A 14,198-nucleotide genomic window follows, 5' to 3' on the forward strand; every position below is an offset into this window, starting at 1 on the left:
CCAACCATGATTCAACTAACAAAACATCCTCAAAGGTTGTGAATGCCGGACCTCTTGCCTTGGGTACCTTTGATGTTTTTTCTTGTTAGTGTGTGATATTCCCCCAACATCATACGTAGAACAATTGGTATCCCCAAGGTCATATTCCATAGGCTCCTGACCCTCATTGATCATGTTTGACATGAAATTGTCCTAAAATGATCATGACTCCAAATAAAATAAGGACATATGCAACTAATTGACCCAATGGCATATGCAACAATTTATCCAATGGCATAGTGAATAACGAAAGCGATACAAAATGAAGCAAAAAAATGTACCGTGTTCTGCTACAACATTTCGTCGAACAAGACCTGGGCAGACCGGGCGCCGGCGCTTCCCATGCTTGTCCGCGCCCATTGGAGTTGCGGCGAGTCGCACACCATCTCCGACGCCTTGATTGCCTCCAGCTGTCCTAAATCGCCCATTCTGGCATCGGATCATTGTCGGTTGTGGGTAGGGCGAATGTCGGCTTCCTTGTCGGCCACAGGGCGGGCACGCGCGGGGCAGACGGACACAATAGAGGGGACACATCCACGTCGACTCCACAACCTCCTTGGTTGGAACTTCCTTTGTAGCCGCTTCCTGCTCGCGCCGGCGGGCACGCCGCTCCCTCCGAGTGACGTTCTCCCCTCTTATAGCTCCCCACCAAAGATGGTCATCCGTGCCGGCAGTGGGAGAAGGGGTACCCGACGACGACATCTAGGACGACGGATGAGGGCGGCAGCGCAGATGGGGGAACAAGGGTGGAGGATGGTGGCGGCTCGATGAAGGAAATTGAAGACGGATGGGCAGGTGGGCGGTGAATTTGGTCGAATGTGAGATGTGTCTTGTCTATCTGATACGACGTGGTGGATGTGTTCGGGCCTCCGCATATCCGCCTCAGATATGAGCTGGATATGAGTTCGGCGGTGATCAGCCTGGACGAATAGGGCCGGTTTGAGGGGGCGGCTGAATTGCGATTTTGTGACTGATCACTGATCGGGCTGTCCGTCCGGACGTAGGGGACATTTGAGGAGCCAAGATAAATGTGGTGACATGTTTTCTAGAATATGCATATACATTTCACAACAGTGTAATGAAGCCAAAGCAGAACACTGTGTGGCATATTTTTTCTTGACCGTATGGCCAACAAAAACAAAGGAGCTTAAGCCCCCGGCTTCTCGTTGTTGAGGCACATTCCATCCCTTTGCGCCAAACGTTGTCCTCACAACGAGTGGACCCGGGTGGAGAGCGATGTTTTTGGATGTATGTTGCATATTCTTTCTGTAGAGAGATGTTTTGCAATACAATAATCGTTGTATTGATGGGGTGCTGGTGCACGTATATATAAGTATAGGGTAGGCCTCAACATCAACTATACACAACTAGGAGGTGGGTCACAACACGTAATACATGCAACACAAAATACAACTCAACACCCCCCCGCAGTCGAAGCGTCAAATTTATAAAAATACATAAATGAATTAAACAAATATTACCAATTATTTAACAAGTGCTTTTCTTCTTTATTTATTGATTTTATTCTATGTGGTTCTCCTGTTTGTAGTTTGAATTCATTACGACGCCAAATGGTTTGTATTTAGCTATCATCTGAAATAACAATTCACATTAAATGATTCGTAAATTTTGTCACATGTAACTAAAATATACCATATAGTTTCAAGTGTTGATACGTCCATTTTGCTTCATAATTTTTTTACTATTTTTATCATATTTTAAAGTTATATTTCATATTATGATGCAATTGTAATGTCTTTTCTCTCTTAAAATGCAAAATACATCAAAAGAGGGGGAATACCGGCAGCTAGAATTCTAACCTAAAAAAGATGCAACATAGATAGAAATTCGTCCGAGCTCAAAACAACGTAAAATTTTTTGGATATTTATTTTGGAATATATAAAAATACTAGAATAAAGAAGTTCAAAGAAGTGCCACATGGGTCCCACAAGGGTAGGTGGTGTGGTCACCCCCCCCCCCCCCACACACACACTACGCTACCTAGGCTTGTGGGGCCCGCGAAGCTCCTCTGCCGACGTCCTTCTCCTATATGAAGCCATCTACCCTAGAAAAAAAATAAAGAAAGGAGTCATGGGACTTTCCACCGCCGTCTCGAGGCGAAACCAGGGCATGAGCACCTTTGCTCGGAGCGATTCCGCCGGGGATGCTTTCCTCCGGGAGGGAAAAAAATTAAAGCCTTCATCATCACCAACACTCTGATCATCTTAGGAATCATCATCTTCATCAACATCTTCACCAGCAACATCTCATCTATAAACCATAGTTTCTCTCTTGAGTTCAATATTTGTATCAAACCTCATATTGGTACCTAGGGGTGCTAGTAGTCTTGATTATACCTTGTAGTTCATGCTAGTTGGTTTACTTGGTGGATGATTATTATGTTCAGATTGTTAATCTTACATTTATACCCACTGATCATGTATAATAAGATGAATTGTGAGTAGTTCTATTTGTTCTTGAGGACATGGAGAAGTCTTGTTGGTAGTAATCACGTGAAGTTGATCACCGTTCAATGTTTTGATATTATGTTATGTTGTTCTTTCTCTAGTAGTGTTATGTGAACGTCGACTACATGACACTTCACCATCTTTGGGCCTAGGGGAAGGCATCACGGAATTAGTTTGTGAATTGTTCCGTGGGGGGCAATTTTGCATCCACATGTTTAATGTTGTGTTTAGATTTTTTTCTTAACTACTTCTCTTGTATTTGCGGATGCTTGCATGGAGGGTATAATCATAAGTAGGTGTTTGCTCAAGTAAGAACAATACCTTAGCTCCGGTGCACCCACATAACAATTATCAAGGCAATGAATGCGAAGTCAATGAATCGTGGTGAAAGTTGCACCTAGATAGTACTCATTCTGATTTCTGAACCCGTGTACTATTCTGACTTCGGAAGCTAATTTACTCTGAGATAAGAGTCCAATTGCCAGCGGCTACCAACTTCTACACCTACATGTTCTTGTATTGTCAATTTACCATCTTTCACAAATTTCTTCTAACTCTTCCTTTTCGTATGAACATCACATCACAGATGAGAAAAGGGAAATCGGGAAACAAGCATAAATATGAACAAGGGTCCAAGAAAAGGTAAAAGCTGATCTATACCACAATGGGTGAGCTCGGTGCACTTGACCTTGGTACAACGATGGTTTCCCCACGAACGATGGGGACGACGCTGCCCAGGCAGTACGACATTGGTGTGGTGACAGTTTGCACACGTAGGTAGACGGTGTTGAGGCCATCTTTGGCACCAGCGATGCTTGATCCCAGTCACCAAGCTGAGCGGCAACACCATCCAGATCCCGGACTCCCTTGAGCGACGCCGACTGACGACTGGCCCTTCTTTGGAATGGCTACCATCGCACTCCTAAAGTAGATGAGGAGGCGGCGTGCCTGAATCGAGGAGAGGCGTGGAGACGAGGGCGTGGCTCAAGTCCCTGCACCGAGTCCACCCATCGCCCTGTGCACCCGTCTCCTTCCTTCCTTCCTTTACTCCCTCCCCGCACCCACTCCCGGATCTCATCTCACACAGCCAGCGCACATCCCCCACCCAGATCCGAACCCTACCCAACCCCCGCCCCAGATCCGGCCGCCGGCCGCCGCCGGCGATGGCGTGCCTCGCGATCTCCCTGCAGCCGGTGAACGGCCCGGACATCCTGCTCCAGACGCGCTCCTGGTTCCCGGTCTCGCGCGCCCTCGCCGCCGTCTCCGCCTTCCGCCTCGCGCGCCTCAGCCTCGCCCGCGGCAAGCAGCCGCACGCCTCCCCCTCCTCCTCCGCCTCCCTCGACGCCATCGGCGACGACCCGCTCGCCACCGGGTCGGGGCAGCTGGTGGTGGGCGTCGAGTCGCAGTACCGCGTGGTGTACCGCCTCGTCAACTCCATCTACGTGCTCGGCGTCACCACCGCCTCCGACCACGCCGCCCCCGCCGTCCACGCCTTCGCCGTCGCCGACGCCGTCAACCAGGCCGTCTCCGTCCTCGTCGCCGCCTGCCGCGGCGTCGACGCCACCCCCGACAAGGTCCACCGCAAGTACCCCGAGGTCTACCTCGCGCTCGACCTCGTCCTCCACGGCGTCGGCTCCGTCCGCCTCTCCCAGATCCTCGCCACCATCCATGGCGACAACCTCGCCCGCATGGTCAACTCCTCCCCCGACGCCGAGGCCCGCGCCCGCGGCGCCGACTCCTGGCCCGTCGTCGAGCACCTCGCGCAGGACCGCCACGCCGCCCGCGACGGCTTCGCCGGCGCCTCCTTCGAGCTCCCCCAGGAGACCCTCTCTGCCGGCGACGAGTTCTCTGCTTCCAGCCTCGCGCCTGCGGCTGCCGCAGCTACTGGGGATGAGCCGCCGCCTGAGGAGGCGCCCCCCATTGAGAAGGACCCCTTTGCGGCTAGCGACATGGTTGCTAGCAAGCCAGAGGAGGCGTTGGTCGGTGCGTTCAAGAAGAACAAGGAGACCGCCCTTGTGGTTGCTGATCCTGCTGCTGCGCTTGCTGGGTTGGAGGTCACCACTCTGCCGCCAGCCGAGGCGACTAAACCAACGTTTATTGGGGTTGAGGGATTTGAGGGTGACTACGGTGGAATCGAGTTTGGCAATGAGGAAGCTTCACTGGCTGAGGCATTTGAGGGGTTCAATGCGCCATTTGGGGGTGGGCTAGATGCTTCTGAGTTTGTTACCACAACCAAGAAGGATCACAAGGACAAGACCCTCACTGGTCTTGAGATTCTAGCCATGAGTGGTGGGCAGGCACCGAATGCAGCTTCTTCTGGTTCGCAACTCGACAGCTTGGTAACCCCGAGCAAAGACATGACCGTGCCTGAGTTGTGCATCGTGGAGGAGATCAATGCTGAATTCAAGGAGTCTGTTCTTGCACGGGTTGGTCTGAAGGGTACAATCATTTTGCGGACGTTACCACCAAAGAAGGCAGCAGGGAGGGAGACAGAGTTCTCATTCCGGCTTGAGGGTACTTCTGGAATGAAGAGGGCCGCCTTGCAGAGTACCGTGTTGAGCAGCCTCGAGAATGGCCTGTTCCATGTGAAGACACCATCGAAGGAGGAGCCTATCCCCATCATGAAATACAGCTTCCTGCCCAAGCACTCACCTCTCCCCCTGAGGTTGCGCCTTGTAAAGCGCCACAGTGGCACATTGCTCTCACTGATGATACACTATGCGTCGAACCCGATGTTGCCACAGCCACTGAGCAATGTTACATTCATTGTTAAGCTTCCTGTGGATCCAACTCTGCTTAATGTTTCGCCCAAGGCTGTGTTGAACCGGGCAGAGAGGGAGCTCAGGTGGCACATCTCAGACATTCCTCTGAAAGGTCCTGCTGGCCGGTTGAGAGCACGGATGCCTGTAGATCAAGACTCCAAAGATGGTGAACTAGAGGTTGTTGGAATGGTCAAGTTTGCTTACCAAGGGCCATTCACTTTGTCTGGCATCAAACTCTGCCCAGCCATCAATAGCACTGCCCAATTTAATGAAGTTGGCCACACTTTCTCCAGCGGGAGCTACCGTTGCATCTGAGTTGGTACCTTCTTTGTACTGTAGCTGTTTACTTTACCCCTTATTCAGTTTGCTTCTACAACAGGGTGTGAATTTCATATTTGTACGTATATGTTTTGTGAGGCTGGAATTTAAACCATGTTTTTGAGTTGTGATTATTCATCAAGGCTACACAATCTTTTGCAAGTTTCATAGTACTCCTGTTCATTATGGATGCAAACAAAAAACAATACTTCTGCTACTGACCTTTAGTAATTCATTCATTATTGCAAACCGTCATTACCTTTTCTGTCTAGTTTTTTAGAATAAGGGAGGAGAGGATTTCCCCTGTCCTCTACACAATCTTTTGCAAGTTGGCATTGAAAATGATTTGTTTGCTTTCAAGTTGAAACTTGCAAATTTGGTGACGAGATGTTTAATGTATATCCTGTTTCTCATTACCTTCCAACTGTACAATACATATTTGGTTTTTTACTTCCTGTTGTAGGTGAACTGAATTATTCACGGAGAATCTGGTTATGGTATTTTATTATACAGATTCAAACATAGTTTCTGTTCTTTAACCAAAAGAGTGCTGGAGTAATTGCTCGCAGGTAATTGCTTTGCCCCTTGTGTTCCTTTGATGCATCATTGACCTTTTTATTCTTGTACAGTATGACACATAGGTTACTCTTTTCATCCTCTAAATAGGTTGTCCTATATGGATAGCACATTTCCGTAAGAAATTAGACATCCACATTTATGCTCAAGTCAAGCACACACTTTATTTCTGGCACCACGGTAATCAGGATGGTTGAACTCGACTCCATTTTTCGCTCATGGGGATCTCCAAGGGTATGAATCTGACAAATCCCCTGTCTTTGGGTAGTGGTTTTGCCCCTGGGTTCAAAAAGCATGAAAGGGGAAAATACTTATAGCTGCAAGGGGAAGAGATCAATCTATACAAAAACATTCCTTTTCAAAAATTTAGTTCATCAATTCTGTATTGTATCAGTATGATGCCTGCTTTTCTAGCTTCCCTTGCATGATTGACACTAAGCAATGGTGATGTGCTTATCTTATGGTATGTTGAAAATAAAATTTACCAATTCAGTGGTGCCAACACTAATATCCCTCCGTCCCATATTAGTTGTCGCTCAAATGGATGTATCTAGACGTATTTCAGTGCTAGATACATCCATTTTACTCTTAATTTTTTTCCTGTAATGTTTGTAGAAAAATACCGATAGGGATGCTAACTATAACATCAGTCTAGGGCAAATAAATCATCTCTCGAAGGCATTCTTTACCTTCACTTTGGCCGTAGTAAGCAGTATACATATCTGTAGATAGATTGTATTTTGTTCCTTCCATGGTTTGTATTTATGTATACAGTACAGTGAATTGAAACTTTGCTGTATTCTTTCAGCTTACACTAATTGTGTAGCCTTATGTTATACTCCGTCAATCCGGAAATATGTGTCGCTGACTGAATACAGCTTTGTACTAAAGTTGTACTGAATCTGCGACGGTTATTTTGGGACGGAGGGAGTATCTGTCAAGTGTCATTTCCCCGCACTTTTTTGTGTTGCCGGAGAGTAACTGCATTGTCAATGATATTATTGTACTGATGGTAGTGTCAAAACTCAGAAGGTAGTGTATTCCAGCAAGTTATGAATCAACTGAATGGGTAGATGACAAGATTTTTACCATCATCATCCTCAGGAGGGCATTTGATGCTATAGAGTTACAGATAGTAGATGCTTTTGGATTTAAGAGCCTTTTGATGCTTTGGAAGTGGAGCTTTTGCACCTGGGCTCAAATGCTCCTGGTGTGAATAGTAAAATAAATAAAATAGGAAAACATTTCAAAAAAAATTGATTTTTTGTGGCATACTTTAATAAATGTTTGTTGTGCATGCAAAATTTCATTACGAGATGACATTAGAGGAAGGCATGGTAAAAAAAACAAAATTGATGCTTTGAAAATGTTACTTTCAAACCCATATTGGAGCTCTGATTTTATTTTTTGTCCACGACTTCCATCAGTGTGATTTCGTGATGAAATTTTGCATGCACAACAAACATTATTTAAAGTATGCCACAAAAGAAAATATTGGTGTGGTGGCCTTTTTCTCCTTAAATTGCTGTTGTGCAGCTCCACTATAGAGCACACTCAGCCTTTTTTTTCTTTCTTTCTCAATTGGTGTTGGTAATATTTTTCTTTTTCTTTTTGAGAATCGCTGAATAACTCCTCCCCTTGACTCGAACCACCCCTCGCTAAACAGCGACCAGGCCAATGGCATTTCAATAATAATAAAAAAACAACCAGGCCAATGGTCCAACCCCACTTTCTCACACCGTTTGGAATGGCAGCCTGCTCCCGATGGGCCAGATAGGGGCGATTTTATGGGCTTCCCTTGTGAGAGCGAGGAGCTGTGTAGCCGAACGGTTCGTTCGCTCCGGAGGCGATCCCTATGGCGCATAGGTCGCCCGCTAGAGTTTTTTTTTTGAGGGGAAATCATGCCGCTTTATTTAAACAAAGCTAGGGATCTCGTCTGCAATTACATCGAGCAAGAAGTCTGGTGGGGAACCCACCCAAAGCTCCGACCGATTATCTCCTACACCTACTTTAGCAAGTTTATGAGCGGCTACATTCCCGGAACGACGCACCCACGAAACCTTGGCGTCCACCAAAGTGTTTAGCATCGCCTTGATGTCCTGCACCCATGGTCCTACAACGGATAAGCTCTTCTCCGGACTATTAAGCATCAGGAACACAGCTTGGTTGTCCAGCTCGACATGAGCTCTCTGAATATGAAGATTGATCGCCTCCTGTACAGCTCTCCTGCAGGCCAGTACTTCCACCATCTCAGGATCAACGATATGTGGGAAGAAATGGCACATACCAGCTATAAAAGCTCCATTGTGGTCTCTGAATACCGCACCGCCTCCTCCTTTGTCTCCATGACTTGAGACCGCGTCGTCGGAGTTGATCTTTACCCATCCCTCGTCAGGAGGTTCCCAACGCTGAACGGTCTTTGGCTCCGGTTGTGATGCCCTCGCCCGCTAGAGTTGGCGCGTACCACCCCTGAGCGTCTGCAGCTTTTTGGACCAGCCAATATAGGGATTCCTCAAACCTCCCAAAACCGTTTTTTTCTTGTTTATCTCTTCCGGTTTTTTCTTCTGCATTTCCTTTTTATTTTTACTTTTATGATTATTTTTTTCTTTTTTTCTTTTCTATAATATTCTGATTTTCGTTTTTTCCTTATTTTCACCTTTTCTAGAAAAGTTCGGCCATGTATCAATTTTACGAACAAACCTTCTTAAATTGTGAACATTTTTCGAAATTATGAACATTTCTCAAATTGTCGAACATTTTTAACAAATTCCTGAACATTGTTTTTAAAAAGAGAACATTTTTTAAATCCGTGAACATTTTTTAAAATCATGATTTTGTTTCAAATTCACGAACATTCCTTGAAATTGTGTACATTTTTCTGGAAACGGTGAACATTTTTTGAAATTTCTGAACAATTTTTGAAATTCAGAAACATTATTTGTTTTTGACGAACATTTTTTTAGTTCCTTAATCGTTCTTGAAACAGAGAACATTTTTTGAATTTTGTGAATATTTGTTTAAATTTGTGAACATTTTCCAAAATTCTTGATTTTTTTGAATATTGTGAACATTATTCTAGAATTCCTGAACAATTTTTGAGTAGACGACCATTATTTTTGAAATTGCAATCATTTTTTGAATCCGTGAGAATTTGTCATTTCCTGAATAAACTTCAAATCGTGAACAATTTTTGAATTCACAAACAATTGGACATTTTGCAACTTTTTCTGAAATCCTAAATTCATTTTAAAAATAAAATAAAGCGTAAGCAGGAAAAGAAGGGGAAAAAACAAGGGGCTCCCCGCCCCGCATATGTGCCGGCCCATGTGAGCGCGCGGGCGAGAAGGGAGGGTACGCGCTCCCGTGGCTGCCGGCGCGTACTGCGCTGTATAGGTGCTCCCCGCTCCGGATCGCGAGTGAGAAGCTGGCCAAGGATTCGTGGAGATGGAGTTGAGGATTTTTCGGCCATGGATGGCTCCCGAACACGCCCTCGCTCGTTATGCATGACAGCCCACTTGCCACGAAACAATCTGATAGGCCCATGAACCTATTTGGAAGAAGCCCAATCGACACGGTTGCAGTCAAACTGAAGACAACTCTTTAATAATAAAACAGAAACTAACCCAAAACAAAACTGAACTTCCCTAAAAAAAACCACAAATACCGAACACAAGCCATGCTCAGAGATGGGCAAGGCTACTGTCTGTATGAAGCACCTATATACAAGAGGATGGCATCATGGAGAAAGATGAAATTGGACACCTCCAGCAACCCGACAACACAAGCCAAATCGATCCACAACATCATCCCGCCCAGATCAACCACTAGAACCTCAAGAGTTGCCTCCCAACATGTGGGAAATCACTACTAGGAAGGAATGTTGCGACCGCACGAGCTCTGGTTGTTGTTGTGCTATTCGTGTCGGTTTGCGCCACCCCCCGGAGATATGGCACCTTCGGCCTCCACGCCCTCATGGTCTTCTTGGTATTCGTCTTTGTCTTTGCATTCGTTCTTGCTTTCGGTGGCATGTTCACTCACCGAGTGTCAAAAGACGCTCAAGGTTCTCATGGATGTGACGTCTTGCCGAGCCCCATGGTCAGTACCAACTATCATTGAATACAAGATCGAACAATAAGCTCGTGAGAACCCACTCGGGAACAAAGACCGGTGGATTGCATGGGAACTTGAAGCAAGAACGTAATCCAGTTTTTATGTCCATATTTGCAGTAAAACAACAAGCCTTGGGAAAGCACTTTCATCTACCAACACTTTGCCGTACAAAACGTGGATATTTCATCCATTCAAAATACAACTCACAAACTCATAAGCTAGCTCTGGCCATTTACAATATGCTTGTACTCAATCATACCAGGTTGCAGGGGCGGAGCCAGGATTAAAATTGAGAGGGGGCAAAGATGTATAGAAGCTTATAGCCAGAACATTTACAAAGATTGACCACACACAACCATATTGTATATAGTGAATAAGAAGCAACACCGAAAAATAATATGTTTTATTAAGATAATTCCATCACAAAAAACAAAGTCCATTTCATAGCAAAAGTCAAGGTAAACTAATCACTTTAGACAAAATGACCTGAGATATATTGATATTTGTGTTCCTAAATTGCAAAAGAAATCACCTATCTTCCTGGATAATTTTTCTAGCCCAAAAGTTATACAAAAACGAAGCTAAAATTAAGACAGAATGCAACATAAAAACATTGACAAATAAGAAAATGTTTTACCACATTACCTTTTTCTTTCCTCCGACAACGATCTTTCATGTTTTAACTATCACATCATTATCCCTGAAAGAACTATCACTCATTAAGATTTCTTGTCTATCAAGCAAATAAGGCTATGGCTCACAAAATGTTCGCTCACTTTGTTCTTAACAAAGAAATAGGAAAGGAACAAGAATTTAGAAATTATAACAGAAAATAAGAAAGAGGAACTGATGAAGAACCCTAATACTTACCTCATTGGTGTTGCATCAATAGCACGGAGATCCCCGCAGAGGCAGCGATCTTTAAAGTTGAAAGGACTAAAAGAATTAGTCACCGGAGGTGATCTGGCGAGGGCATGGCTAGGCAAGGCTGCAGGCAGCATGGCGGCTGGGTCGCATCTTCGTCTAAACATTTCCTAATTTTGTTTTCCAGAAGATCTCACATTTCCTCTCTTTTTTAGGAACACATCTCACGTTTCCTAGTTACGTATGTTCTGCTAGGCTGCTTAGCAGGCTTGATGGGCTGAGTCCTTGTTTCTCATACATGGGCTAAAGGAAAATAAGCAGAAAAAAGTAAGCTGAGCGGGGGCAAACACTGCAGGCTGAGTGGGGGCAACTTTGTATGATATGGGCCTAGTACAAATGGGCCAAAAAATCGAGTGGGGGCATTCGCCCCCACTGTGCTGTACGTGGATTCGCCCCTGCCAGGTTGAATATACAAACATTACAATGCGGGTGTACGAGGCATCCTCAAGTGGGCATGGGAGCCGGATGGCGAATACTCGCCGCGGTCTGCATACAATGCAAAATTTGTAAGGAGAGAAGTGGCGCCTGCTGCGGAGTTCACTTGGAAGTCACGTGCCATGCTAAACTGCCGCTTCTTCACCTGGCTAGCGATGTGGAATCGTTGTTGGACATCCGATAGACTTGCACGCCATGGACTACCACACCAACCTATGTGCCCATTGTGTGATCAACAACAAGAGACCATGAACCACTTACTCATCACTTGTGTCATGGCGTAGGTTTGGTATGCTGCCCTGTCCACTTGGGGCAAGCCGGACTGGACACCTACGCCCGACGACAACTTGATCGATTGGTGTACTTCCAAAGTTGCTAGGACAGAGTGGCGCAATATGAGATCCATCATTATTCTGGTTCATTGGGAGATCTGGAAACACCGCAATGAAGTGCTGTTTGATGGTGCAACTCCATCGGCCATGATGATCATCTTCAACATCAAGAACGAGGGGTCTGCCTGGGTAGCTGCCGGCCTACTTAGATGCGATCTTTGTGCATCCTTTCTTGGGGCGCTGAGTGGGCAACACGTTGAGCAATACCTCATTCCAACGTTGTGCAGGTGGGCGTGTCCTCGCTACGTTTGTAATCTTTGCGTGGAGCTTGTAATGGGTTTCTAGCGTTTTTTTCTATCTATAATAGATGGTACACATGCTCGTGCATATTCTTGAAAAAAGAACATACCATGTAAAATAATATATACTTTAGTTGCATTCCGGGATTATATTCATCATTGAGAGGGAAAACAACATATGTATTTACAACAAGAGTAATATTAATGTGCTCACAGTAAAACAAATTGAGGGGCTCATAGATTTTCTTTTGTAAATCTCAACAATACTACTCTTAATTACTTGTTATAATAATTCCTGTATGAAGAAAAAAAATATAGGACATTGCCCTGTGACTGGGATGCTGTGCTTGTTTGAAATGAAGAAACAAAAGTCGTCGAGCACGATGCTTATCAGATATTTCTTTCAGATTCCTCTAACGATAGGACAAAAGGACAGGTGTGGGAGTTGACCAACTAACATCTCAGCAGCCACTTCTTTGGCTTTTACTCCACATGTTGGTTTTTTTATGAGAAGTAAAACATTGCAATGATGTAAACTTGAGGCAACCATCTCAACAACTTTCAGGGCAAGAACTCAGGTCAAATTAGAGAAAAGATTGCTGTTTATCAGTGAGCAGATCCAAGTAGGCACTAAATTAATTACTACTGCTCAATAATGCTGGCAGCTGCAAACGTACTATATGATGGCCAATGGCCGGCACTTGGGAAATAATTTCATACTAGTACCATATAATGGCCGGCACCGGCAAAAGTACCCAATCCATCTCTTCTTATGAACCTGTGATGGTGCATTTCCAGTTGGACACTCTCCCACCCAAAAAATGGACGCAAGCCACCATAATCTCTTGCTTGCACTTGTACTAGTCATCATCCCGTTGGCCTACTTCATCCTTTCGGCGCGCCGTGAAGCCGGGCCCAGGCCTCCGCCCGGGCCATGGGCGCTCCCGATCATCGGCCACTTGCACCACATGATGGGCAAGCTTCCGCACCACAGGCTGCGCGACCTTGCCCGACGACATGGCCCGCTGATGCTGCTCCGCCTCCGTGACTTGCCCGTGGTGGTCGCCTCGTCGGCAGAGGCGGCCCATGAGGACACATGACGTGTCCTTTGCGACGCGCCCCATCAGCAGGATCAAGCGGCTAACCCTTGTTGACGGCTCAGAGGGGCTCATCTTCGCGCCCTACGGCAGCGCCTGGAGGCAGCTCCGCAAGATTTGCACCGTGGAGCTACTCAGCACCCGACGCGTGCAGTCCTCGAGAGGCATCGGCGAGCAGGAGGTCCAGCACCTCCTCCAGGCAGTGTCGACCACAACGGCAACACCGGGGGCTGCAGTGAACCTTAGCACTCTATTGTCATCGTATGTCAATGACTCGACGGTGCACACCATCATAGGGAGCCGGTTCAAGGACCGGGAGACATTCCTTCGGCTAATGGGAGAAGGTATCGAGCTATTCTCGAGGCCCGGCTTGCCGGACCTCTATCCGTCATCAAGGTTAGCCATGCTCGTCAGCCGGAAGCCACAACTGGTGAAGCAACACAACCAAGCAATGATGGGTTTCATGGAAACCATCATCCAAGAGCACCAAGCGCCATTAGGAGCCACAACCGACAAGGAGGAGGACTTGGTTGATGTGCTCTTGAGAATCCAGAAAGAAGATGACTCCTTGGAGTTCCCTCTCACCACTAGGGCTGCAAACGAGTCGAGTTCGAGCGAGTTGGACTAGGCTCAGCTCAGATTGTACTAAAATTCGAGCGAGCTCAAACTGAGTAAAGTTCAAGGTCAAGCCATAGAAAGTGGCTCGCGCTCAGCTTGTATCGATCTCGAGCCGATCTCGAGCTAGTTTCGAGCTAAATAATAAGATGATTTTATGAGTAAATCTAAGGCAGTTTTTTAAACATTATAGCCAACAACACAACATAGAAAACCACTATA

The 14,198-nt window shown here is 46.0% G+C and overlaps 2 protein-coding genes across 4 annotated transcripts; both read left to right on the forward strand.

Annotated features, from left to right (window-relative positions):
* The first annotated feature begins 3,465 nt into the window (after positions 1 to 3,465).
* On the forward strand, positions 3,466 to 7,192 carry LOC123051003 (uncharacterized). 3 transcript variants are annotated; one of them, XR_006423885.1, is made up of 3 exons: positions 3,466 to 5,589; positions 6,052 to 6,157; positions 6,973 to 7,192. XR_006423885.1 is itself a non-coding variant. In XM_044473734.1 (2 exons), exon 1 carries the CDS (start codon positions 3,672 to 3,674, stop codon positions 5,583 to 5,585), a length of 1,914 nt encoding a protein of 637 aa, XP_044329669.1. In that variant the 5' UTR covers positions 3,466 to 3,671; the 3' UTR covers positions 5,586 to 5,589; positions 6,052 to 6,666. The 3 variants fall into 3 exon arrangements, 1 of the variants encoding a protein (XP_044329669.1); XR_006423886.1 differs by lacking the exon at positions 6,973 to 7,192 and adding an exon at positions 6,255 to 6,666; XM_044473734.1 differs by lacking the exon at positions 6,973 to 7,192 and having other exon boundaries at positions 6,052 to 6,666.
* A 6,158-nt stretch (positions 7,193 to 13,350) lies between these two features.
* Positions 13,351 to 13,989, forward strand: LOC123048182 (cytochrome P450 71D11-like). Its single transcript, XM_044471334.1, has one exon. The coding sequence runs from the start codon at positions 13,351 to 13,353 to the stop codon at positions 13,987 to 13,989; it is 639 nt and encodes a 212-aa protein (XP_044327269.1).
* Positions 13,990 to 14,198: the final 209 nt, after the last annotated feature.

Source organism: Triticum aestivum, chromosome 2D (genome assembly GCF_018294505.1).
Source record: "Triticum aestivum cultivar Chinese Spring chromosome 2D, IWGSC CS RefSeq v2.1, whole genome shotgun sequence".
In the NCBI taxonomy this organism is placed as follows: Eukaryota; Viridiplantae; Streptophyta; class Magnoliopsida; order Poales; family Poaceae; genus Triticum; species Triticum aestivum.

Bases quoted from the DNA above. Each gene is read 5' to 3' on its own strand.
- LOC123048182 (XM_044471334.1), top strand. From the start codon at position 13,351: ATGAGGACACATGACGTGTCCTTTGCGACGCGCCCCATCAGCAGGATC.
- LOC123051003 (XM_044473734.1), top strand. From the start codon at position 3,672: ATGGCGTGCCTCGCGATCTCCCTGCAGCCGGTGAACGGCCCGGACATC.